Raw genomic sequence first — 27,327 nt, forward strand, 5'->3', positions numbered from 1 at the left:
TTTCTCAGTCTTTCCTCAGTTTATTTACATGAGCTCCAAATACCACTAGGAGAGAATCAATAATCAGGAAAATTTGCAGAATGAAGTCTAGTTGGATTAAGGAGGGGAACTAATAGCTGAAAACACTTATGCCCATATAGATTTTACATTTAATCAAATATTTAACAATCAGATAGAATGCTTTTACAAACTAGCAATTTCTGTCAACATAGAAGATAACAGTGTATGCATCTGAACTTCAGTAGGACCAGATACGTAAATAAAACCTGCTTCACAGAATGAAAACTGTCAAAAATTCCCTGTTCAGACAAAATTGAAGTAGTAGAAACAGTGAAATAGATCCTTTGTAAAGATTACTAATAAACCATTGATTATGCACCTAAAACGCAATTCAATTTCTCTGAAGAAAAGCAACTGATGAGCAGATGCTCCAACTCATGCGAGGCTCCAGGGCTGAGACAGGGTGAACATTGCCACTACATTTCCTGTGCACGCAGCAGGAAGATTTAACATTGTTAAAGCAATTAAAGGTGCCAAAAGGAAAAGTAGATTTTGTTCACTTTTGTTCAACATACTATAAAAAGCAGAACTTAAAAATCTGGATTCCCTTTTCTCCTGCCCAAAGGGTGTTTATTTTCTGGTATTTCTAATATCAAAAATTCCATATCTTAATTTACCCAGTTCTGCTGAAAGACTGGATTTTAAAATAAAACCTTTCTGTCTTCTTCCAGACACTATGGAGAAGCAAAAATAGGATGTCTTACTGCAAAAACAACTAAAGAAACATTCTCCAGAGCATAACTTTGTTAGACACAAGTGCAAAAAAAGGAAGCAAGGAAGAAATTAAGTCAATTTCTTGATAACATTCTCCTTGCTCCCAAAGAGTTTGTAGTGACTTTGTATCTTGACAATTCAGACAGATATGAAACATGTTCACTATCATAAAACAAACAGCCAACTCTTCCCTGAGGGGTGGAAGAGCAGGAGGAATTAGCTCCATGAAGATAAGGCATATCATTATTAAACAAGTTGAGCAGAAAATTGAATGGAGCCATGAAGAAGCACCCTGTGGACTCCAAATACAGAAAATGCAGATGAAAGAAGATTGGCAAAGCCTCAGAGGAAATCAGCAGCCTTGCTGGAATACATTTTGAATATACTTCAGTCCTTTATAATTAGATTCCAAAAACTGTTGGCCATTATATCCCTTACCATTTTAGAGTCTAGATTCTCAGCATCCTGAGGATGGTAGACAGTCATTAGGGCTTCTGTACTGACAGTTTTGCTGTTATCTCTCTGACCCATCTTTGATGGTCCCACATCAAAATCCTTTGGACTGTCAGAGGCAGAACTAACTGCAGCCTTGAAAAAAAAATTTAACAGTGGTAGTTATAAATGCCAAACAATACTTCAAGAAGCAGCACTGATACCAGAAACCGTTTTGCTTCTAGACGATCATTGTTTATGACACTAAGTTACAGGTACCACATACAGACTTCCAAAATAAATTAAAAACAGCAATCCCTGCTCTGCACAGCTAGGCTTTCAAGAAGCTGCACTTGGGGAAAAAAAAAAACCAACATCCATCTCTATAGCCAAAAACTTAATTATGAAAGGACAAATATTCATGAGAACTGTAATAGACAGGGAGGCCTGACCATCCATCACCACCAAAGTCAAAAGAAAAACATTCATTTAAATGGAGCCATATACTGAACTATACAGAAATGCTACGAGCATTTAAAAACCAGCATTAGAACCTGGATTGCTTTTCAAAACCTGATGGAAAACAAAGTAGAAGAACCCAAAACAGAATGCATTCACAGTAGCACCATTGTTTAACACATTCTCTTTCATATGAGCACAGTTATTTATTTTTCCACACCTTAAAACCAGAGGTACAAATAATGCAGATATAACCCAAAATAAGGTAATCTAAAAGGGAATGCCCTGAGCAGCAGACCTTACCACTCAGGTCTCCCAGGGCTGTGCTGTACGCTTATCAGCTGAGCATTTCTGCTGATATCAAACTACCTTGCTTTTATTACTCATTTTTGCCTTTTAATCCTTAAGAATCAAAATCTCAAGGTAGAGAGCTGATTATTTTCTACCAAAAGGTATTTATTTGTATGCTTCTCCACTCTTACAACTGTCACTTTAGAGGCTACTCCAGCTGATTCTATTTAGCTTTTTCCAGGGGAAAATCTTTAGGGAAGAGATACAGCAACTATAATAAGTAATGCTTGTTAGGGATGTTTTGTCATTGCTTTCTTACTTCTCATGCATGAAACTACACATACAGATTTCTTCACATTTAGAAATAACCTTACAATCACCATCAATTTCCTGAGTCAAATAGTCAGCTGGCAAAACCCAACACAGCTACATTTTACATGAGACTGGTGGACTTTTGTTTTAATGCGAAGGGTCTGAAGGCAAGAGATGGGAACATGATTCTTTCAAGAGAAAAAAAATATATTTAGACAACTTGCAATCTAGAGGTACAGCAGACATTGTTACCCATCTTGTGTCTAGATTCAGGCTTAAATATAAATGTATTGCATTACACAGCAAAATTACTGACAATGATACATGAACTCTTAGTAAGACTACACGACCTTATTCCTAGAAACAGCTACTAAGAAATCAGAATTAGCAGAGCAGTTACCTCTGTATTTATGGTGTGTTGTGGACTTGAAGTTGCATTGCATTTCATTCTGAGCTTTGCCACAAGCTGTTCAAAATCTCTAACCTCCGTGAAACGAAAAGCTGTTTTTCCTTTGGTACTAATGCTGACTCCTCTGTTGGCTGGATCTGTCTTATCCACCCCTGTGACCTACGGAAGCAAGGATACATAAATTAGGCAAGAAATTTTACCAGCTTACTTCTAAAAGAGAAAACCTGTTAAAAATACATGTGTACATGAAACAGTAGTATGAAGCACCACACAAACAGAATTAGTAATGCAAGTAACAAACACTACTTTTAAAGCTCAGTGGTCTGGAGCTATTTTAGCACAAGGTAATAAGTATTATGTAATAGATTTTTGACAGAGCATCAAAAATCTTTGAAAATGTTTACCCAGCTGTACGTGCTGAGCTTATTTGAAAATCTTGCCTCCTTCTACCTGCTGAAGCTATTACTTTTTTTCTTACCATCCAAAAGCAGACAAAACTTCGCTTTTGCAAGTAATCAAATGAAACAAGTTTCACAAGAATGAATTTCCACTGAGAAATACCCTTTCAAAGACAGCTGTCATAACATGACAGCTGGAGCTGATCTTAATTGCCATGATGGAACAGTTACAGATTAGAGCAGTTAGTACACTTTAATAATGCAAGTACAAGTGAGACAATCACGAATAGCTAGACTGACTGCCATTGCCGATGTGTTTACATTGTTATAGGTAAAGAATGAAGGATGGTTGAAATAAAGTAACTCTGCAGTACTGTAGAACAACAGTGAGGGCCTGACAATCCACAAGAATAAATTGAGAGTCAGCTCCTTTAACACAGCCTCTTCTTGTTTTTCCCAGGTTATAGAAGTCTCTATTGTTTGCAGGAGTATTTACAGACAATCAAATAAATTGCTTTATCTGGGTGGAGAGCACCAAGTCTATTGCTGCAATTATCTCAGCTCAGCCCTCTATGTCCGGAGTCTTATGTCAGGCGGTATGTACACTGAGCATGTAGAGGAATTACAGTGCAGTTACAGAACCTGGTTAATTTTTAGGCTATTGTACAATATGTCTGTGTGCTGATGAAAAGCTTTTAACACTGGAAGACTGAAATGCGGCAATGTCCCAGGTCACATGAAGTCAAGAGAGGGATGGAGAAGGGTTTTTTTTCCAGAAGTTATTCCACAGTCTAGCTATAGTACTCTAGAGAAATATGAATGCTGTGTCCTTTACAACATGGTCCTCATTCCGTCTGTTGAGGCTATCAGCTGTAATGGCATTGGTACTTGTTCACTGATGGCTGTCAATAGATTTTCGTATAGACTTTTGAACAGACAGCACCGCTCAACTGCTGCAAAAAGAATTGCACTATTGAGCTAAGAAAGAAACACGGCAGAGCAAATACTAATCTTCAAGATCCTTTACCCTCTCCAATTCTTTACTTTTTATCTTGAGAATCTCTCATTAACTCAACTTCAAGAATTAAGCATAGGCTTTTTCATTTAAAACTATTAAAAAATTTCAATTCTGTACCCAGCTACAGAAATCAGAGTAAATAGAAAAGGGAAAGAGGATACAGGGAACAAAGCTGAAACATGAAAGCAGTTCTATAAACCGACAAACAGAATTCCTACATGCAGTATCCAAGGTAGGGGGAAATGTATGACATCATGTAAAGTAAGCAGATTCTAATGAAAATCTGCTAAAGTGGCATTAAACTACACAAGTGCAAAACTTCTGGTATAACTGGCTCTGACTTGTAGTTTGTATTACCTCTCTCAATGGAATGATTACACTGCACAGGCTGCCATCCTGGCTAGCAAAGCAGATGTAGTTTTCTGAAATACACATTTTCCCATGGGTGTTGTAATGACTGAAAGGAACCCATAAGAAGCACTCATGAACTTCCTTCAAGGTCTCTTCTTTGGGTAGCCTGAAGAATGCACTAAACTGCTCACTGTGGGCACGGCTCTCTAGGCCTCTAGATTAAAAACAAAACAAAAAACAGGGTAGGAGAGAGAAAAGAAAAATTAAATAAGTTTAAAATGTATTTACAAATAGAAAAGTTAAAAATACCTTGGGAAAAGACAGTAAAACATCATGCTCTCCCATAATCTGTGGGGTCGATCTGGAGGGTTCAGTGTTTTGCCTGAAGAGGCAACAAAGGGCAGGACCACACCTATCTATATACACCCACTTAACAAAATACTTAGACACTTCACTAAACAGGAATAGATTCATAGAATCATAGAATCGTTAAAGTTGGAAAAGACCTTTAAGATCATCAAGTCCAACTGTAAACCTAACACTCTGAAGTCCACCACTGAACCTTGTCCCTAAGTGCCTCATCCACATGTCTTTTAAATACCTTCAGGGACGGGGACTCCACCACTTCTCTGGCCAGCCTGTTCCAGTGTCTGACAACCATTTCAGTGAAGAAGTTTTTCCTAATATCCAATCTAAACCTCCCCAGTGCACCTTCACGCCATTTCCTCCTGTCCTATCACTTGTCACTTGGGAGAAGAGACCAACACCTGCCACTCTCCAACCTCCTTTCAGGTGGTTTTAGGGAGCGATAAGGTCTCCCCTGAGCCTCCTCTTCTCCAGACTGAACAACCCCAGTTCCCTCAGCCCCTCCTCATAAGACTTGTGCTCCAGACCCCTCACCAGCTTTGCTGCCCTTCTCTGGACACGCTCCAGCACCTCAGTGTCCTTCTTGTAGTGAGGGGCCCAAAACTGAACACAGGATTCGAGGTGCGGCCTCACCAGCGCCGAGTACAGGGGCACGATCACCTCCCTACTCCTGCTGCCACACTGTTTCTGATACAAGCCAGGATGCCGTTGGCCTTCTCGGCCATCTGGGCACACTGCTGGCTCATATTCAGCCGGCTGTCAACCAACACCCCCAGGTCCTTTTCCACCGGGCAGCTTTCCAGCCCCTCATCCCCAAGCCTGTAGCGTTGCATGGGGTTGTTGTGACCCAAGTGCAGGACCCGGCACTTGGCCTTGTTGAACCTCATACAATTGGCCTCGGCCCATCGATCCAGCCTGTCCAGATCCCTCTGAAGAGCCTTTCTGCCCTCAAGCAGATCAACACTCCTGCCCAACTTGGTGTCATGTGCAAACTTACTGAGGGTGCACTCGATCCCCTCATCCAGATCATTGATAAAGATGCTAAACAGAACTGGCCCCAATATTGAGCCCTGGGGAACACCACTTGTGACTGGCGGCCAACTGGATTTAACTCCATTCACCACAACCCTTTGAACCCGGCCATCCAGCCAGTTTTTTACCCAGCGAAGAGTGCGCCTGTCCAAGCCATGAGCAGTCAGTTTCTCCAGGAGAATGCTGTGGGAAACGGTGTCAAAGGCTTTACTAAAGTCCAGGTAGACTACATCCACAGCCTTTCCCTCAAAAGCATATTCCTACTCAGTAAAGCACTTTGCTGAATCAGGGCCTACAAGTAGTGCAGAAAAACATACTAATAGCCTAATCTGCTCTGTTTCCCCACCCATCAGAATAGTCCATTTAAACCTAAAATAAGTTTTGGCTTGACAGAAGGTTAATTAGCTAGAAATGTAGCACACGTTGTAAACATCTGCCCTGGGCTAATTCTTCACAGATACCTGCAGACAGAAAAAATGTTTTGGTTGTAGAGCAACATCCCTCTCCAGCATTGTTACCAAACTGAGGTATCAATTACCCAAGAAAAACAACCTAAAACAGGTTTTATTATCAGTGTATTATAAAACTAAACAGTTGGGTTTTTTTCTTAAATCATAGGTGCATGAAGCTTTAAGTAGGAACAATTATTAGAAAAACGCTTTATCATAATTTCTGATTTGCAGATAGGTAACATTTTCCAACAAAGATTTAGTCCCTTTATGTAAATTTAAGTTACCTAACAACAGACTTGCTTTTCCTGGTTACTTTTCACAGTAAATAGCTTTGGTCCACAGATCAAAACTTGAACATTTGAGTGAGAATTTGGACAGCTCTCTGAGGAAAAGGCAACATTTGCTTCAAGAGAAACCAGAACTGAAGAGAAACCATAAAATTACTACAAGGAATAATCACACATCTTCCTTGAGAAGGAATGACCCTAACTGTCAGGTTACTTACATACATATCTTTTCCACTGCCTAAAATACTGTCATAAATAAGGAAAGCCATGTACCCATCTGCAACTCATTGATTTTATCACCCATCTCCAGTGGCAGAAAAGCCATGCAGTTATTATTTACACATTTATTAAATGATTTATTCTCCACCTTATCCTTCCTAATCAGGTCTCTTTGAAGACACTGCAGCTTCATTCTTAATTTTCTAATCCTAAATGCTGCTGGAAGACCTTTTAAAAATTCAAACTACTATAAACCCTATAGTTGAAGACCAGCTCTGAAGGTTTGATCACTTCCTGCCTTCATACAGACTTTTGATACTGCAAAGTAACAATAAATTACAATGCCTTGCATTGCTTTGATCCCAAATTTTAATGAGACACGTGTTTAGGAGAACACCAGCTTTGCTGACATTTACATATCTCCTTGAGACAAGGATTCTCTTCCCCTTTGCCTAAAATAGTACTGGGCCCAGAGCAGGCAGTCTCTAAGTAATTACCTCTTGGTGATCTGCAGGGGGTCATGAAGGACTAGGTCATTTTCAAATGTCTCCTTGTCAAAAAGTCTCCTAACAGCATAGTTTGCCAGCTGCTCCATGAGAAGGAACGTTTCACTAATGTGCAAAAACATGGAAAAATAGTGATCTTCCCCACGGGAGCCCACATGAATGTTCTCTGTCAGAATCACATTGGAAGTTTTCTCAAGTTTTGATATTTCATCCCAGGAGATAATAAGTTTTACTGAAAATACAAATATAAGCAGATGTGAGTAACTTCTCGTTAGCTGCTACCCTCATATTAAAAAAGAAAAGTAGTAGTCAACAGCACTAATAAAATATCATTAAGCAATATAGTTAAATGATAACACACTTTGAAAGGGCTACAAACTCACAAGCACAAAAAGCACTCTCTTCACAATTCCTATAAAATAATTCCATTAGAAAGAATTTTATAGAAAGGAAAACATTAAAGACACACCATGTATGAAAATACAAGCTTACATCACCTTTTCTTTGCTCTCATGTGAAACTGCAAATTTCAAACAAACACCATCAGAAAAGCCACCCCACTTTAATAGTTTACCAACAGGGCTTCTAAAAGTAAATCGATCATATATTGGCATTTAGAGGAACCTTGCCCATTAGCTATGACATTTCCCAATACAAATGAAAATTAGCTTAGAAAGGATCCTACTTTCTTTATGCTTTCTAGTTTTCAGATAAATACAGTTATAGCTCACACTATTAGAGGCAGTTCGGGCATTTCAAACTAATGTTACACAGGAAAAAAAAAGATATGTGCAATTATCACCAGTGCGTAGTGCACCCATGTGAAATATTAAGTCTGTATGTGAAGAAATAACTGTAATCCTCACAGACTGAATTAATACGCATCATGAACTAAAGATGATGGACAACTTTTAGTTACAGTCAACTGCAACAGGTCTGCCCTCTCTCTGAAGCTTATATAGAGGAAGAAAACTAATGGACATTGTGTAGTAAGCTACACAAATGTATTCATTTCCATAAAGTGTTTTATGTTTGCAGTTTTTTCTATTCTGTGTTGACATCTGCTCACATGGCAAAGTAGCTCCCTTAGGACATAGGAAGAATTCTTCCAAATCTGAAAGATAAACAGTAAAATGTGAAGGAACTACCATTAGTATCAAGGCTTACTTACTTTCTGCTCCCAGCAAAAAAGAGTAAAAGCTAAGGAAGTTGGTACTAAGATAAAGCCATCCTTGACAGGGCACTCTGCCCTTCCAATAACTGCATGAGTAATAGGTAACCAACTTTTCCTGCTCCGGTAATCCAAAACACTTTTCAAACTTCATAAGACCTTCACGAAACTTCTCAGGATCTTCTTCTTTCACAAAAGAACCTTTTCCCTCTTCAGCAATCAAACCCTAAAACAAAAGAACCAGTTACTTTATATACGCATCCATGTGGGTGGGTGTCATATATGCACATGCATACATACAGCGCAGCATTCTCCTAACAGGATAGTAAGTTTTAGAACAGGAAGAATAGTCTGAGGATCAAAACACAGGTCACAAATCAAATGTGCTATTTCAGACTCATCAACCAAGTCTCCCACACAACTTACGCAAGACACACATTCCCAGGTCTCCTGCAATAGATATATTTTCCTTGCTTAATCACAAGAATTCCAGGGCTAAATATTTAGCATATATAAAGTGAACTGTTGCACCTTCACAAAAATATACCACATACTTCCCAGGCATTATTAAAATCATTGCGAAATAATTTATCAACAGTTATAGACCACTATCTAAAGGCATCTGGTGTATCATTTACCAATTAGAGTTTATGTCAAACAACCTTACTTAACTGTGGGGCAGATAAACAGGAACAATGGAGTGTGTTGAAGTTAACAGCCACATACTCAACCAGAAGTAAGTAGCATTACAATGCTGTCCTTTGATATTCCAAAGAGGACATATCATTCATGTAAGTTTAGAGGAAAAAAATACTTAGCCTTTCCCAATTACACCATGTGCCTGTTACTTACCCTTATCTTTCCCTGGACAAAGCTCGTAATATCTTCATTTGAATCAAATACTGATAAAGTCTTCATAACATTGTGTTCTAACCAGTCCCAGTGTTCTGTTATTTCTTCTCTGCTGGATCCTGATTGAAAAGGAAAGTTAGTATTACTTAAAAATAGAACGGACTTTAATCATTTCACTAAAAATATTACTCAAGAGAATACTTAGCAAATTCCCAATTCACAGAGTAATTTACAGACTTGTAATTTGGACTTGTGTATCAAATTTATTGTCCAACTCTTGTGTACCCTAAAAAATGTATTTGGTGTACATTAAAAATGTGCACTGCCGTGCTTTTATCTTTCAAGCCCTTTACACAGCTATATTTCTAGCCTTTACATCCAGAAGCATCTCAGCTTTGTCAACATTGTGTGGCTCAGTGCTGAAACCTGACTTGGACTGACAGTTCCTTCAGCTCAGCAGTACCTCCCCAACACGGATGGCAGAGCATCGCTAGAACACTCCCAGTCTAGTAGTCTAGAAGGTGGGAAATGTGAGATCGAATTCAGGAGACTAAGAAGAAAATGAAATTTGGGTCTTTGATATCCTCAGCTTTGATCACTGGCCGACAAGTTTCTAGAGGAGAACTCCAAGACTTAAACCTCCTGTGCAAAATCCCTTCTAACATGTGTAAGGATGTAAGGAATACATCACTGTAACCAGGAAGATAGCAAAGATTTCTCTTTGGACACTTGAAACAACCATTTTGCTGCTTAAAACAATCAATTGCTGCTTACTCATGTTCAGTGTAAGTCACGGTGTTCTCTCATTCTCTATCAAGTCACATTTTAACTGTATTTCTAACCACGCTAAAGCTTAGGCAATCACTGTTCAGGAAACAATGCCATCCTACCTACAACAAAGTTCTGCTTATGCTGTAATTCCAAACAACACATTGTTTTCATGCAGTTGCAGGCTTCTACAAGAGGACAGAAGCATAGCTGTACCCTGTATGGAAATCATACACCAGAACTAACTCCTGATGCAGGAAAAAAGGCTCACTGATTCATACAAGCTGAATGATCCTTGAAACAACGTTTGGCACAGAATTAGTATTGTTTTCTTCTGGACCCTCTGGGACTCAAACACACGGGAATAAGGACTGTTTTCTTTCCTTTCATTACATATGTGCAAGAGGAGGAGTAACTTAAAAAACCTGTTATCAGTAACTATAAGGAATGTAGAAACCATAGAGCCAAGATAAAATTCAATGTTCAAAAAATATAAATACTGCATTTTCAAACACCTTAGAGAGAAGCCAACCTTGTTACTTTATTTACTTTACACTGCTTTTTAACCGAGGGTTCAGAGAGCTATCACATTCTACATGGTGAATGTCACTGCAACTTCATAGCAAAAAAACCCCCAACTATCTCACCTGAACTTTCCAGAAATATATTTAGATTACTGGTTTACTTCAAATACAAAGGAAGGAACACTCTTACCCACTAGCTATTTTTATAATTAGAAAAATGTGGTAGGCCAAATTCAAAATGCTTATGATAATTCATCTTATTCTTTTCACATACTCAATTACAAATTAGGCAAATGGTAATAAGTAATAAGCAGAGATGATACTAGCGAAACAGTAGTAGAGGTCCAGCAAATTCAATACTGAGTTAGTTCTTTAAAGACAGGTGGCTCCCCATCAGATGGTGGGAGACAGGGAGAAGGAAAAAAGGGAGAGAATTTACATAGGTTTGAATAAAGGGATTCTAGAATATAAATTAATTGGCAGTTTCGTCCTCCACAGGAATGCTCACAAATAAAATCAGTCAGTGTAATCACGTACTATCAATACCCCTAAGCGAGAACACACCTTTAGCAATTTCTTTTTTCTCAATTTACTTTGTAAAGACTAATTAAACAACTTTCAGTGCTCTCCACAGATTTAGTTAAGGTTGCCTTGGGAATTAATAGAAATTGTTCTAAATATGGTTAAATAGTTAGACTGCACTACACAGGGTGGATTTGCAACAATACTTTAAAAAATGACATAAAGAGTAATTAACACAGCAATTAAATCACAAACTAATTATTATTCTCAGACTACACACATAGACCAATTATTTGAGTCACAGTGTGAATCAGAGGCACAGATGTGACACAGTAAAGATGAAAATTTTTAATAAATATTTCAATGATTTAGGGGTACTGTTTCAGATCCTTCATATGTAATGGCAGGAACAAAATGTAGTCTCTTCAATTTCTTCACTTCATAGAAGGAACAATCTGTTTCCTAATACAAAGTGCAACTACATTATGTGGCCTTTTGTTGTAAAATATACTTACACAGCACAGAATTGATATAAATTCAGTCCTAACATGAAGATTACCCTTTGTATTTTCCCAAGGGCTGACCTGATAGCATTAAAATTCCCCACAGTGTATTTCCAACATATTTATCACCTTTTTGATAGCCTGTCACCATCAGTTCTGACTTCTTCAGAAGGAGTCCTAAAATTTTATTTACTGCCAATTCACAAACTGTTCAAATTCTATCAACTTTATAAGGATGCCCTTTTAAAGTGACATGTAACAAACTACATTAAATTGTTATTAAACAGTTCTCTCACTGACTATTGCCCGTCAGAGAAGTCCTTGCAAGACACGAATAGGAGCAGATTAGCATTACAGCATGAAATGTGTAAACTATCAACTAAACATCTAAAAGAACAAATCTGTATTTTGAAAGTAGCTAACTGTATAGAAAAGAAAGCAAGAGGCACAATTTTTCATTGAAGGTGAAGCAATGAAGATTCATAATAAAGCAATAACAGCACAATCCAATAGAACAACAGCATAACAATTATTAGTGGGATTAGTCTGCAGAAGAGGAAGCTGAGGGGAGGCCTTATCGCTCTACCATTACCTGAAAGGGGGTTGCAGAGAGGTGGGTGTTGGTCTCTTCTCCCATGTAACTAGTGATAGAACGAGAGGAAATGGCCTCAAGTTGCACCAAGGGAGGTTTAGGCTGGATATTAGGAAAAATTTCTTTACTGGGAGAGTGGTGAAGCATTGGAACAGGGTGCCCAGGGAGGTGGTGGAGTCACCATCACTGGAGGTGTTCAAAAAACGTGTGGACGTGGCATTGCGGGACATGGTTTAGTGGGCGTGGTGGTGTTGGGTTGATGGTTGGACTTGATGATCTTGCAGGTCTTTTCCAACCTTAATGTTTCTGTGATTCTGTGATACTCACGCATGTAAGTGTTTGCAGAATGGTAGATTTCCTGCAAAGCTCATGTTTTGCCACAGGCACCTAAAAGGAAGGCCTAGAGCCTGGAAAAGTCTAGGTGGAGTCTTCTTTCTTTAAAGAATGCTACTAATTAAAGCATGGAAAAATGAACTAAAATATATGATTCTTTTTCACTGTAATTATAGATGTTTTCAGAGTTTTCAGTAAGTCTAAGAAATAGATTAATTCCACAACAGTGACTTTTTAGCATTAGACCACATGACAATACTAATTAATTTCAATATAAAGGCAAGACCATGCCTCAGAAGAAAAAACAATGATGCTTGTAAAGAATAAAAGAGTCCTCTCAACTTTTGGAATGGAGGTCTCTTTGGACACCCAGTAGACTAAGCAGCCTGTATAAAGGAATTAAGACTTTATTTTTAGGAGAAGCTGCAAAACTTAAAATAAGATAAAAAAAAACCACAACAAAATAAACCCATGCATGCTATCAAAAAGCATGCTCTAGGAAAAATCACATACTCCAACTCTCAAGGTCAATTTTCTTTTCCATTTCCTACTGATTAATAACACAACATGAGAAAGAGAATGAACTTCTTACACTATGAGAGCAAGAGATATGAGGAAGAATTCAGCTCTGACCATGACTGGGAACATGGCTCATTTTAGCAAGCAAAGATAAAGCAGAAAAAAACATTAGGATAAGCAGCTCCTGTTATTCCTACCTACAGCACACTTAGTATTCCCAAGGGTCAGCTTATCCCTATCATCCCGAACTGTGCCACTTTACACTTGAAGCTTACAGAAGAAAAGATTGTGCCTCTGTTATTCTAAGAGAGCACCAAGGCTTTAGTACCTGATGGACTACTGCAGAAAGCACGCAATCTGAAGTTGTAATATGAAGAGTCCATAGACACATTCTGAAAAACTAGAACCACACACTACTGTCAATCACAGGTTTGCAAATAATTTTGAACCATTTAGAGGTCACGGGAATGAATAATGATGTGAGAGGATTAACCCAAAAATGGATCCCATACTTTGTACCCTCATTTTTTTACTTTATAAACTCAGCTTCTAAATCATAGTACATACCGCATGCAATGGACCAGTAGACTTGAGAGTCTGGTGTCTGATGCAGGATGCGAAATGGCGCAACTTTCGATGTAGAATCCAACACCGCATCTAATGTTCCCACGAGAAGACCTGTTGCATTTAAGAAAATGTATACAGCATAGTGAAACTAAGATTTTGAAATGTACACTCACTTCTGATTCCCTTCTTAGTGAATAGGAATGCTACCCAAGTAAGGACTAATGAACTCTGAGAAAATAAGAAGCACAAATGAGTAAAGCAAAAAGTACTCCCAGAGGAACCTCTTTGGGAGGTGATGATATTTTGATCCAGTAAAAGCCGTTATAAACACAAAATGAGGGTGAAGAAGTTTTTTGAGATGACCCCCTTGGAAGCAATAGCCATGTAGTATGGTAAACCAGAGGACAACCTGAAAAGTAACATGGTAGTTCCCAGACTTCAATGAGCACAAGCAGTAATTGAAGTACCTCTTAATTAGTCATTTACTGTTGTTCTGTTTTCCAGTCACAGGAAACAGCTCTTAGGAGTCTGCAATTCCATTACGACTGATTTTTATAAAAATCCCACCGTTTTTACATGAGAACACCATATCATACTTTCTGTATATACAAAAGTTTTGCTGCTCATACCACACTATAGCTAGAAAATGCCAGCCATTTTTCATAAACAGTCTATCAGATGACTCCTACACAAAGTATGGAACACTAATATTTCATCCTACCATCACATGCGTAAGTATATTACATAAAGTGCATTATTCCCATATAGATTATACACCCAAGATACAATGGCCATGTCACCTGCCTGCCACTAAATACTGAATTAGCTCCTATTAAACAGAGTTCAGATCAAAATATACTAATTTCATTAATGAGACTGGGAGCAAAAAGTTTCCTGAGAAAATGAGTATGCATTTTATCTTGGCAGCCAAAATCATTCTGTTTGCACAGTAATAAAAATACTAGCCCAGATATCTTAAAAGTTCCTTTTAAATCTAAGAATCAGGGAATTCTAAAAGAAGAAAAATCCATACAGAAAAAAACACAAGCTTTTGGATCCTGATGCACAAAGTAAGACTTTTTCTTCTTGTTACAACAGAAACAAAAATACAAGCAACAGTATCTTATGCTTCCTTCCTGTATTTCCTATGCTTGCCATCCTTCTAGCATGGCCACATAAATGGAAAGTTCAACTAAAGCAAAGTTACCAAAGCAATCACACAGAGCTTTTATTCTCCTACAGAAGAACTGCAAAATAAGAGACGAGATTACCCCAAAAAAACCCCATGAGAGATGCTGTAAAGTCTGTTCCACAAACCTGCTGAAATCATGGATGCAGGGCATTTCCCCCCCAAAAATGCTATTAGGGTAGAGAGCTTGTATGCAAAGTTAATATATCCCTTATAGCACCTCTAAGTACCCTTCCATGTTTAATGGAAAATGATCTTTCAATTCCGGTTTTTAATATTCTATACACTCATTAGATTTAGATAACTTCTGAGGGATACATTTGAAATTATTTCAGAATTTTTAGGTTGGCTTCTAGTACGTTTTGTTCCACTTTCTTTCCATTAACCCCCTCTCAAATTCTGAAAAATAACAATTGCGAGAGAATACAAGAAAGCAAAGTAAGACAAAATTGAGAAGTCTAGGCAATCATCCTCAGAATGTGGTTTTCCTAAGGATACACTTTCAGCATGAAGCCTGTGTGACTATGTTACTGTGGCTATTAGAGTTTCAGAATGCTTTTGCTTCTCTTCAAAAAAACGGAAGTGAATAACAATGAAGCACACAACAAAAAACCCTGAAGACCAGTACCTTACATCAATCAAAAATCCTATCTTGTCTTGTCTGCAATTCATAGATTGTAAGTTACTGTTGGAAAGTAGATTTTTTTTTGTAGTTTCTAACTGAAGTCAGACATTGAATAGATAACAACATCAATGTCTGTTTAAAGAGCTCTGGCTTACTGAATGAGTCATAACACTGAGCTGATCTCAAAGTTGGCTTTGCTTCAGCAAATGTTTTATTTTTTCATTCACAATTCTCCTAATATCATTTTCTGTTATCATATACAGTACAAGGACATTAGTCACCATTTACAAGGTTAATGCAACTGCTCAGCTTGAGAGAATTATTACAACAGTGCACTAGAAAGCAGCACTCCTCAAAATTCTGTAACAGTTTTTGTCTATTTGGAAGGTCATTAGATTTTAGACATAATAAACTGCATCAGGTTAGTACCAGTCACTTCAATAGTCCCACTACTCAATATTGCTTTGTCCATAAATGCGACATACACTACAGGTTTGCACTTAAGCCAATAAATACTCAGTACATTACAAACTAATTCCACGGCTATGGCCACTGGCATAAGTGCGAGGAATCAGCAGAGTCTCACCTTCTTACCCTAGTCCTGAAAGTGCTCTAGGAGCTGTGAATTTTTTGAAGACTGTATTATCAGTCAGGGTTTCCATAACTACAAGTTTTTGGGTGCTTCTCAGCAAGCACCCCCTCTTATTGCTATTTCCCAATGGGAAATCAAGAACCATGTTCACCCAGGCAAGACAGATCATTGCTGAGCAGTTTGCTGGCACTCTGCTAACTCCATTCACACAAGCCTACTGAAGAATGATTCACTTTCAGGGTTGCAGAGGTTTAAAATTCACCTATATAATGACAAGGATATTAACTGTAAAATAAGGGAGTAGGTAACACAAGAATCAGTAACTGCTGAGCCCAGACACTACCTTTATCTCCAAAAGGGAGGCACAGGGAAAAAGCAGTTCAGCTGTACTTGCCAATCCCTCGCTAATGAAATGTGGTACATGTTGCTCTCAAACAACCAATTTTAGGGACAACCTGCAGAAGGTCATCCACTCTCATGTCTGCTCAAAGCTAGACCCCACAGTTTCTACTGGGGATTCTGCCTAAATCGTCCTCTTGCCTTACCCAGAGAACGACTTCAGGTGTAGATATGGAAGGTGATGCTTATTTACAAGGAGAAAGGGCTCCGCTTTTAGAAAACATATTCAGTTGCATAGCTACTTGAGTAAAACTACTGGGAAATACCCTAGATACTTAAAATCTAGGGGAAAATACCCTAGAAAATAAAATAAATGGCAAGGAATCCAGAATAGCTTTGAAATAAGGATGTGTTCTTCCACAAAGTCTCTAAAACATTTGGTTAGCAAAATATCAACGTTAGCTGCAGAGACATGCACCAAAACATATCAGCAATGAATTCTGCTCTCAGTTGTACCAATTTACAGCAATGAAGCCAATATGTTACATGAAAATAACTGCCCAGCATTTTGCCGTTTGGGGACAACACCACTTTGTTCTTCTATATTCATTTCACCAAGTACATCAAGAGGGTACTAACATTCGCCTTCTTTTTTTGGTCCTTTTCAACCTACAATCTCAAAGATATTTTTTTTTTTCCTGGAATAGCTGTCAGTTACATCTTTTTTACTGCTGATGAACTTCTTTATTTTAAATATGTATATTATACCCAGCAATCTGACTACTTCCTATCCTTTGTGGGACTACTGTAATGCGAACAGAATAATGTAAGTTCCATTTTACCAATAAAGAATTGGAAGCAAAGAAAACATGCTGTTGTCTTTTTTTAAAAGAGCACTATTGTTCTGAAGCAAAGTTAGCACAAGCCTGTTCTCTCCTCTAATACATAACAGTACCTTTGAGGTCAATAATTAAAAATTATACTAAAACTGGATCAGACAGCCTCCTGATTTGCTACACTAGAAGTGTTAAGGGACATAAAATATTTGTAAGACTGTAAGAGTTCCTTACAAACAGAAATGTTCTATTAGTACAACACTGGTGAGCCCCATTACACTAAGGATTTTGAAAAGCAGACACTCTGATGTACAACTGAGTTCTCTCTCTTAGTTTATTTACATCATCATAGAAAGGAGCTGTTTGAAAGTACTGTAAAAGCTTCCTCTGAGTGTCAACAACTGCAGAGAGTGATATTCTGAAGCTACAGTCAGCTTCATTTCAGCAATAATTGCTCACTTCTACAATCTGAAGAATTCAAAGGCTCAACAGAGCAGAACCAAAGGGGAAAAAAATACTGTAAAACAAGTAAGTTTGTGATAGATAGCTGTGGTGGGTAGACCCTGGCTGGATGCCAGGTGCCCACCAAGCCACTCTATCACTCCCCTCCTCAGCTGGACAGAGGGAGAAAAAATACAACAAAAGGCTCATGGGTCAAGAGAAGGACAGGTAGATCACTCAGCAACTACCCTCACGGGCAAAACAGACTCCACTTGGGTAATTAATTTAATTTATTACCAATCAAATCAGAGTAGGGTAATGAGAAATAAAACCAAATCTTAAAACACCTTCCCCCCACCCCTCCCTTCTTCCCAGGCTCAACTTCACCCCTGATTTCTCTACCTCCTCCCCCCAAGGAGTGCAGGGGGATGGGGAATGGGGTTTGTGGTCAGTTCATCACACCTTGTCTCTGCCGCTCCTTCCTCCTCAGGGGGAGGACTCCTCACACTCTTCCCCTGCTCCAGCGTGGGGTCCCTCCCATGGGAGACAGTCCTCCACAAATTTCTCCAATGTGAGTCCTTCCCACAGGCTGCAGTTCTTCACGAGCTGCTCCAGTGTGGGTCCTTTCCCCGGGTGCAGTCCTTCAGGAACAGACTGCTCCAGCGTGGGTCCCCCACGGGGTCACAAGTCCTGCCAGCAAACCGGCTCCAGCGTGGGCTCCTCTCTCCACGGGTCCACAGGTCCTGCCAGGAGCCTGCTCCAGTGTGGGATCTCCATGGGGTCACAGCCTCCTTCGGGCATCCACCTGCTCCAGCGTGGGGGTCCTCCATGGGCTGCAGGTGGATATCTGCTCCACCATAGACCCCCATGGCTGCAGGGGCACAGCCTGCCTCACCATGGTCTTCACCAGGGGCTGCAGGGGAATCTCTGCTCCAGCACCTGGAGCATCTCCTCCCTCTCCTTCTTCACTGACCTTGGGGTCTGCAGAGTTCTTTCTCACATATTCTCACTCTTCTCTCCTGGCTACTCTTGCGCAGCAGTTTTTTCCCCTTCTTAAATATCTTATCCCAGAGGTGCTACCACCGTCACTGATGGGCTCGGCCTTGGCCAGTAATGGGTCCATCTTGGAGCCGGCTGGCGTTGGCTCTATCAGACACAGGGGAAACTTCTAGCATCTTCTCACAGAAGCCACCCCTGCAGCCCCCCCACTCTCAAAACCTTGCCACGCAAACACAATACAATAGCAAACATCCTTCATTTTGAATCTGTCACACTTCAAGAGCTAAAACCATTTACAGGCATTGTCCTAAGCTTTCAGCATATGATTCTTAGGTACACAGAGACTCCAGAGACTCCTACAGAGGATACCTCACAGCAAGAAAGCCTAGAGCAACCTTAAGAGAGGTTTTAAATAGCCATGTCCTGACAACTAAAATTTCTAGGTTTGAAGAAGTATAAATGTGGAGAATAAAAGTAATGAACTTCAAATGAATTTTTTTAGTTGTTTTTGTACCATAAAGTCAACCTGTTCATAAATTGTGAATTGAAAAGAAAAATAAATCTTGATGGCAATGTAATACCTAGATACAACAGCAAGGAATAAATTCAATAGGAACAGTATGTGAAATACACAGATTTACTACAAAACTGAAATCTGTTGCATAAGTAAGCATAAGTAAGCATAAGTAAGCAAAGACAAATTCAAATATCCCAACTACAATTTAAATGGACTGTATTTTTCAGCAAAACCTTTTTTAAAAACATAATCAGAAGATGTAGGTCCATTGAAATCCAAACTACCAGAGTAACATAGCAGACCCTATGTAACTTCCACAAAGGCTTCTCTGGTGCAGGATATAATCTCAGGGGAGAAACACACATCCAGAGTGAACTGTTGCCAAATTACAATGCAGGAGATCCAAACTGTAAATCCCTACTACAGTAAATATTTATTTACAGAGACAGGGTAAAGCTTCATTCCGTAACAGAAAATAGTTTTACAGAGATTTTGGTTCAGTTTTAAAAAAAAGACTGAAGCCCCAGTTTTCACCGGATAAACTACGATACAAATACATACCATATAAACCATGAAAAGCCATTGTCTCTGTGTATTTGATTTAAAACACATGAACGCCAGCTTGTGAATAAGACTCTTTTTTCTATTTCCTCAAATTAAGCACAGAACTCTTTTTTGCTTAATTTTGTTTCCTAAGTGAACTTGATCTCGTGACTAAGAAACCTCAGCTTAATGAAATACTGAGCATGGGCTGCGATGCAAATGTTCTTAGTCCATTGAGATGTAAAACAGGCTAGTTTAAGCCTTCAGTGAAAAAAAAGATTTCATCTCCATTTACAATAGCTCAAGTACATTACGGTCAGTGGTTATGACTCAGGTAAGACAACAGTAACTCATTAAACTAAACTAAGGTATGTATCCAAGCCCTTGTATGGCAATCTATCTTGCCTATCTGTGGGAATAAAGATATCCTTGAAAGAAGGGAAAATTAGAAGCACAACTCTGAAAAAAGGTAAGTATTAGTCTCCTTGGTAGGTAGAGAAAATGTATCGCAAATATCACAGCTCCTCCTTATCTTTGCTTCTGTACAGCTAAAAAAGCTGTATAACACGAATTGGGAAGCATGTGCTGGTCATTTTCCTACCTGTCACCCCCAAATGTAAATATGCTTCTTAACAGAGTGGTGTTATTTGTCTCACAAATATATGCACTGCAAAATAATCTTTGCTACAGCTGCTGAAAAAAATACGCAGCATAGATCATTTCAGACCTTTATTAATCTAGCAAGTTTTCCTTTTGATTCCTATCACAGTTGAGGACCTGCAGCAAGCAAGCCACACCAAAAGCTCAGTATGCTAAAACACCAGCAGGTGTAAATGATTTCTGCCATTTATTCTAACACTGTATAATTAGTGATGTCACAGCACAGACCTTTAAGTATCGAAAAGCAAGCATCTTCTTTGCTGCATACCGAGTCTAGCTACAGCGCAAGTTTCCTCTCCGGTCCCGTGGTTCCTACCAAAATAAATTTCTTTAAGTTTGTACAAAGATCACCAAGTACTTTTTTAATTGGTCCACCACAAAATTCTGTTAGAGACAAGTCCTTGCCACTGATATCCACTACTTGATAATACTTTAATATTATTCCTTTTGACAGATAACAGATAAGGAAAATTTCCCCAGAGCACACATACAAGCCTAGCTCTGTCTCCCCTTCCTCCAAACTCCTGTGCCTGCAAAGTAGCTAGCAATGAAGCAGACAACAAGCTACATCTTTCAAAAAGCAGGAATACCAGCAGGGGCCTTCTACAGATTCAGGATGGCAATAACTGCCACAGGAAATCCAGGACTTGAAGAGTCAGGGGTTTTCCCTACCTTTCCAAGCACAGCACATACACAAGTAGAGAAGACTAGTTCCAACCATGTATTTCATCGATAAGTTCTTCTCCTCTCACAGTTGCATTTTACTTAAATTTCTCAAGTGGAAAGAGGCACATTGAAAGAATGGAAGCAGAAAACAAATAATTTGTTTTCCGAAATTTCAGTGAAAGACTGGTATTTTATGACACCAAGTACTCATTCATATAACTACTCCAGGAATACCCATCTCCTAATTAAGGTCCTGTCTAACCAAAACAACACCTTTGTGACCAACATGCTTAATCTCACTAGACCTTGGTTACAGCACGTGCATTCACAACACAGGTTTTCTGTCATCATAACTGCGCTTCAGCACATGGGCCATTTTGCCTAACTATATTCTTATCTATACACTCTAAAAAAACCTGAGTAGTTCTACCCTAGCAGCTCTTGAGAAGACGGAACAACCAGTGATCACACAGTTGCACTGCCAGACATAGAGCAACATACTTTGCGACAGCCTATTGCATGCTGAATTATCAGATGTAGAACCAGTCAAACAGGTTACAGCATCCGTAACCTTAGGTGAGACCTAAGAAAGGAAACAGAATGAAATGTAAAGCTAAGCAAGTGCATACCTGCAGGAAGAAAGCCAAGGCTAAGCAAAACCAGCACAAGATATTTCTGTCCATTTTTATCCACACTAGCCAACTCAGAACTATGCTGTGTGTGGACACAAGCCGTAAGAGCTAACTGTATCATCTACAGATTACAAATTGGTTCTGCTGTAACAGTCATTCCAGAAGGGTCATACAAACAAATCCAAATGCAGCCTTCTTTCTAAACCTAGGACAGCACCAGAATTCCCAGTCTTCATTCAGGTAAGTGTCTCTGATGCCATGTATCTTTTTCTCCTCGGCCTGTGCCTTCTCCTGCTACTGGCTGCTTCCTCAAAACTCACATCTCCCCTCCTTAAAGTCTGTCTTACCAAGTATACTCCTGTATTGTTGGGAATCCTTTGCTACTGCCTCCTCAGCTAGTCCCCATTACTGCTCTTCAAACCCTGCAGCAGTGTTCATCTTTCTTCCCATTCCTGCCTTGAGGCACTGCCCCTCCCTTCCCTCAAGACTTAGTGTTGCACTGCTGCCTGCCTCTCTCACACATAACTCCCCCGTCCCTCATTGCTGCCAGTTACCTCTAGCCTTATCTCACCAGCTGAAAATTGCTGTTCAGAACAAGATTCTACTTGGCACATTTGCGATGACCTCATAAGATAATAGCTGTTCATTGGTTTTTTCTAAAGTAAGCGCTAATTTTCTTGAGTGACACATAGCAATATAAAATTAAAATCAGGCATAGCAGATTATGCTAGCTTATACCTAGGAGGTTTGAATATTTTCAAACTTGCAAACACAAATGTAACTGCATTTTTTCCAATTTTCTTGTTAATCTTTCTTAATCACAATCTTACTTCAATAACACCTCACTCTTTCTGTTTCTGTCCAGTGAAAAACATAACTTGCACAGATGAAATCTGTATGAATCTAACATTACGAGAAAAGCTACAGAAATAAAATGTGCAATGCCACATAAAAAAAGCATAGTACAGGAACTATCCCATTCAAGTGTTTTTCCACGCTGTCAAACGCCATCAAGGACAGAAGACTAGTGATAGAAGTCTCACCTTCAACAAAAACCGAAGGGCACCAGGAGGCCCCCGCTGTCTGTCCAGCTGTAAGCCTATAAGGATGTTTTTAAATGAACACCTAATTCTAGTTCTCCTTGTTTCACTTTAGTCATAGTTCTTAAATGAATTTTATCACACAGAAAGACAACCTTCATACCAACTCAGGTTCCTTGGCTTCCGAAGATACCAGGACAGAGAACGGCCAATCTAGCCTGATGACCACAAGACTTCCAAGGTTGCAAAATATCCCCTTGGTTCTAAGCTGAAGCCTAGCTTTATCTATCTATCTATAATATTATGATACCCCTAGAAAAGAATCTGGGATTTTGTAATTATCTCTTTTTACACTCTCCTTGTGCCCTGCAAGTGGTTCAGATGCCAATGAAGAATGCCTCACCTCCAGCTAGGAGGCCTATTTCTACATCTGAAATTCATCAGCCAAAATTTGGACTTTGTGTTTTTGTCTGGTAGAATGAATAAATGTTATTTACGCCTCATGTTTAATATAGCTTCCTTTACAATGACACAATTAGAGAGAGCCTAGAAAACACGAAGAGATGCAACTCATGCAAAACACCCAAGAACCATATCCCACCCAGGAACAACTTTACTCTGCTTCCCTGTAGCATTTCTCCTTGACAGCGTCAATGACAGACACCACCAGAATATGAGGGAGTCAGTTCTAGTCTGAACAGCTACCACCGCAACAGAGGTCTCCGTGGTAGCTGGGGTCCCTGCAGTGCGTAATGATACAAACAGACAGCAATTAAAAATAGAAACTCAACTCCATACCTTGAAGTTCTCCTGAAACAAAGTTTATTACACGGTGGTCAATGCCCTGTCACTTTCCTGGCCCACCCCTCCTGACAAGCTCCATCAAATCACATGCTTGTTTTTAAAATAAGCGATCAGGAATGCCTGAGCAGGAGTTCATTTCGAGCAGCCTCAGATGCATGCAGGAAAAGGGATTTGGAAATGAGCATCTTGCCAAAGCGAGACAGATCCGTCATTTCTTCTGACGTCTCCTCTTCGAACAAGCTGCAAATCTAACTCTGCCAGGGTGTCCGTTGGCGCAAAGGGCTGTTAAGCTAGTACCAAGTGTTGGGCCACGCTGACCTCAGCTCTACGTAGCACCCCAAGGGTGGCAGCTGGCCCAGAGCAGGCAGCCGCCCCAGCCCTGCCAGCATGCACATCCCCACCGGGCTCCCCTACACCTGGGTGCCGTGCTGCCATGGGCACCAGCAGGCCCCATCCCACATGGAGCGTGCTGGAAACTTCATCAAGCCTTCCCTTTCCCAGCGGGATGTCTTTTGAAACGCCTCTCAAGCAAGGAAAAATGAGAGAGGGGGGAAAAAAGGAGGAAACGGAGAACCACATGAGAAGCCCCATGAAGGTCAAGGGCTCCAAAACTCGGCCAGGCCTGCCCTCCTCCCTGCCCCTCCGGCGCTGGAGGTCCCAGGACCGGCAAACGGCGATCCTCCCCCTCCAGCCCTTCCTCCGGCCCCTTCTCCCGCCGGCCCCTGAGGGACCGGGCCTGAGGCGGCCCCGCCCCGCCGCCGAGCCGAGGGGAGACCCTGCCCCGGCCCCCGGGGGGGCAGTACCTGCCAGCCCGCCTCCGCCCTCCTCGCCGTAGCCCCGCCGCCTCTGCAGCACGAAGTACTGGTTGGAGCGCTCCTGCACCCACAGCTTGAGGGCATTTTTCAGCAGCACCTCCTCGGGCTTCAGCCACATCGCGGCGGCCCCCTCACTCCCCGCCGCCGCCGCCACCCATGCCCGCCGCGCCGCCCGGCCTCCCGCTCCCACGTACACAGCCCGACTGCCAAGCGCCGCCGCCGGGGTGGGGGGGTGCGCCCCTGCCCGAGGCATGCTGGGAACTGTAGTTCTCGCGGCTGGCTGGCAGCGCAGCGCCACTGTCTCAGTACTACAGCTCCCGTCGGGCCGTGCGCGGCTGCCCGCCTCCTGGGCTGTGTGGCAGCAGCCTGCCTGGGCGTCAGGGGCAGTTGGAGAGAGGACGGGGGAGACTCTGCCTACACCCCCCCCAGGCTCGTCCCCGCCCGGGGAGGCGGCCTGAAACTTACGGCTCCTTCTGCCCTACGGGCTCGGGGAGAGACTCTTCCTTCCGCTCCCCGCACACGGCCCCGCCCCTGCCCCTGTCCGGGAGCTGTCCGGCCCCTGCCTCCCTCCTGTCAGGCAGGGCCGCAGCGGGCTCGGGCCTCCCCGACGGGCCTCCAGCGTGTCCCTAAAATGCCTTCATAAAGCGGGTTGGATGCTTTTATGTCCTCTCTGCCAATGAGAGAAGTCCCACTTACAATTTTGGCCAAATACTCCAGCCCAGAAGACAGACATCACCAGAGACTTTGGCTTTTACGTTTGTTTTCCTGTCAGGCCTAAGCCTTACGCTGCAGCAGGAGCCTGGGCCACAGAAGAAAACACAGGAAAAACCTGCCACGCAAGGAAGGGAGCCATGACCACCACCTCCAGCGACTACAGCACCCCAGTCACAGCGCCCGTGTATGTCCCCTCCCCGGCTGCATGCCACGCCAGGAGCAGAGGAGCGGCCCCAGCGGCTGCAGAAGCAGACACATGGTCGACATCGCCTATTTACGTTTCATGTTATAAAAAGAAAATCTGCCTCATCGCTTCTATCACCCAACACAATTCAGCCCTAATTTGGAGGAGAATAGACGTTGTTGTTGCCTTAACAGCAGCTTGACTCGTGGTCTCAGTATTTTCATGATTTATCTGCAAGAGCTTCGGAATTTGTCCTCAATGACTAGCTCTTCGGATTATTTGCAGACTGACTTTACCAGTTGTTCTGTGCTAGAATAAATCAATCTATCCTGTTAAGGAACAAGACAGCGCCTTTCATACTGCTAGGGACTGCGCTTGAGTATCCACTCTTACTGCTCTCTTATGTTGCTGCTTTCTCCTGATTTAAAGAGCAGTTATCTCACAGCTAAGTTTCAAAAAAAATCAGATGCTGAAACTATTCTGCCATAGGTAGCTGGCAGCCAAGGATTTCCCAAGATTTCATGCTTTCCATGAGCACTGGTCAGCACAGCGTAACTCCCAGCTCCCCATGAAATCATGATCACAGCCACCCGGCTGCTCAGTCTGCCCATTATTGAGGCCCCTCTCTTGCTGTTTCTTCTCCAATCTCTACTACACCCCAAAGAGCTCCAAATCTCTCCCTGAGACCTTACACTTGATATAGCCCTCTGCTTCCTAAACGGTATCTTTTAGCGCGGACCAAAAACACAAACAAAAACCTTCCAGGAGTGGAAGACCCACTGCCTCCTCCGCTCCAGGTCGCTGGTGCTGGAGACTTCTCAGAGTTACTGTCTTTTCCCACCTCTGTGCAAGACTCACTCCTGGTCCTGACACAATCTGTCATGCAGTACAAATGGAGTGAGTAGGACATTCCCATTTCTCAGGAACTTCTCTGCAGTTTGCTGTCCTGTCAGATCCTTCCCTTAGCACTGTCTTTCCAGCATAATTGACCTTCCTAAGATTTTCAAGAATAATGCTTTATTGATTGCGTATCATACAAAAAAATCAGCACACGGTTATTTAAACTCAACCTCTACTCTGAGCTCTTTCTAAAAGAAATTATGCACATCATGCATTAACTATAGGTTGCAAACTTGGCACTTTTGCTTTATCCTGTCTTCCTTTCATCCCTTTCAATAGTCCCAAATGTACTTCACTACCAAAAATGCTTCTGCCAGCACTAGTCTATTTGCGAGCACAGGCACGGGGAGATTTTGCCAAGCGCTCACAGAAGGATGTTTGGCAACGCCCATCCAGTTCCAGCTGCGTAAGGAATCGCCTACCCAAAGGCACCAGTGTGAAAGCAGAACCGAGTGTGCAATCACATTTAACTCACTGGAAGGCTTCAAAAGTGGGTGAATTGCACTCATGTGAGACTTTTTTTTCTTTACTTCCAATCACCCATTGCACCACAGCAAAACAAGTTGTAGTATTAAAAGGTTTTACCTTTGGGGCTGAATATAGATTTAACTAATACTACCATTTTTTAACCTGATTTTATAACAGAGTAGGAAGCAACAAATTTCTAGTGCTTTACCTTTACTAGAAAGCAAAAACGAATTAAAAGTCATTAGCCAGCATGTGGTAACTAACACAAATAAAACATTAATGAGAGAAGGCAAACAACTCCTAGATACACTAGTACATCATTCTTCATGAGGCAGTTTCTTCAATCCCCCCTCCCCCCCCCCCGAAGTGACTGAGAGTAACAGACATTAGCAGGTTCCTGGAGATTTAGCAAGTGAACTGATAGAGTGATTCCTGCATGGATGCTGCTCTTCTAAGAGCATTCCCAGAGAGAGTGTTTACCATTTAATTTTCCCCAATTAGCCAAGCCTTTGGATAGGAAATAGTTATTAAGGATCTAACACAGGTCTTCTAATTCCGATGCTAATTGTAAGGAGAGATGCCCTTGGCATTTCTGACCCAGAGCTTGCCTTTTGGCATCTCACACACACTGGACATGTTAGGACATCATTGCATTCTCACCACAGAATCACCAAGGTTGGAAAAGACCTGTAAGATCATCAAGTCC

General features: G+C 41.1%; 1 protein-coding gene across 4 annotated transcripts in view; it reads right to left on the reverse strand.

Moving 5' to 3' along the window:
• TBC1D8B (TBC1 domain family member 8B) overlaps nt 1-24,473 on the reverse strand; it is a 42,113-nt gene extending 17,640 nt beyond the window's left edge. For 3 of the 4 annotated variants that reach the window (XM_059824649.1, XM_059824648.1, XM_059824647.1), the window contains exons 1-8: nt 24,344-24,473; nt 13,658-13,768; nt 9,330-9,448; nt 8,478-8,703; nt 7,298-7,538; nt 4,451-4,658; nt 2,669-2,836; nt 1,213-1,362 (exon numbers count right to left, since the gene is read on the reverse strand). In XM_059824649.1, the coding sequence (XP_059680632.1) occupies nt 1,213-1,362; nt 2,669-2,836; nt 4,451-4,658; nt 7,298-7,538; nt 8,478-8,703; nt 9,330-9,448; nt 13,658-13,768; nt 24,344-24,473 (1,353 nt within the window). Of the gene's footprint in view, nt 1-1,212; nt 1,363-1,968; nt 1,987-2,668; nt 2,837-4,450; nt 4,659-7,297; nt 7,539-8,477; nt 8,704-9,329; nt 9,449-13,657; nt 13,769-24,343 lie in introns of all 4 variants that reach the window. The other variant, XM_059824650.1, reaches the window with a different exon arrangement.
• Nucleotides 24,474-27,327: the final 2,854 nt, after the last annotated feature.

This window comes from Gavia stellata, chromosome 14 (assembly GCF_030936135.1).
Source record: "Gavia stellata isolate bGavSte3 chromosome 14, bGavSte3.hap2, whole genome shotgun sequence".
NCBI lineage: Eukaryota > Metazoa > Chordata > Aves > Gaviiformes > Gaviidae > Gavia > Gavia stellata.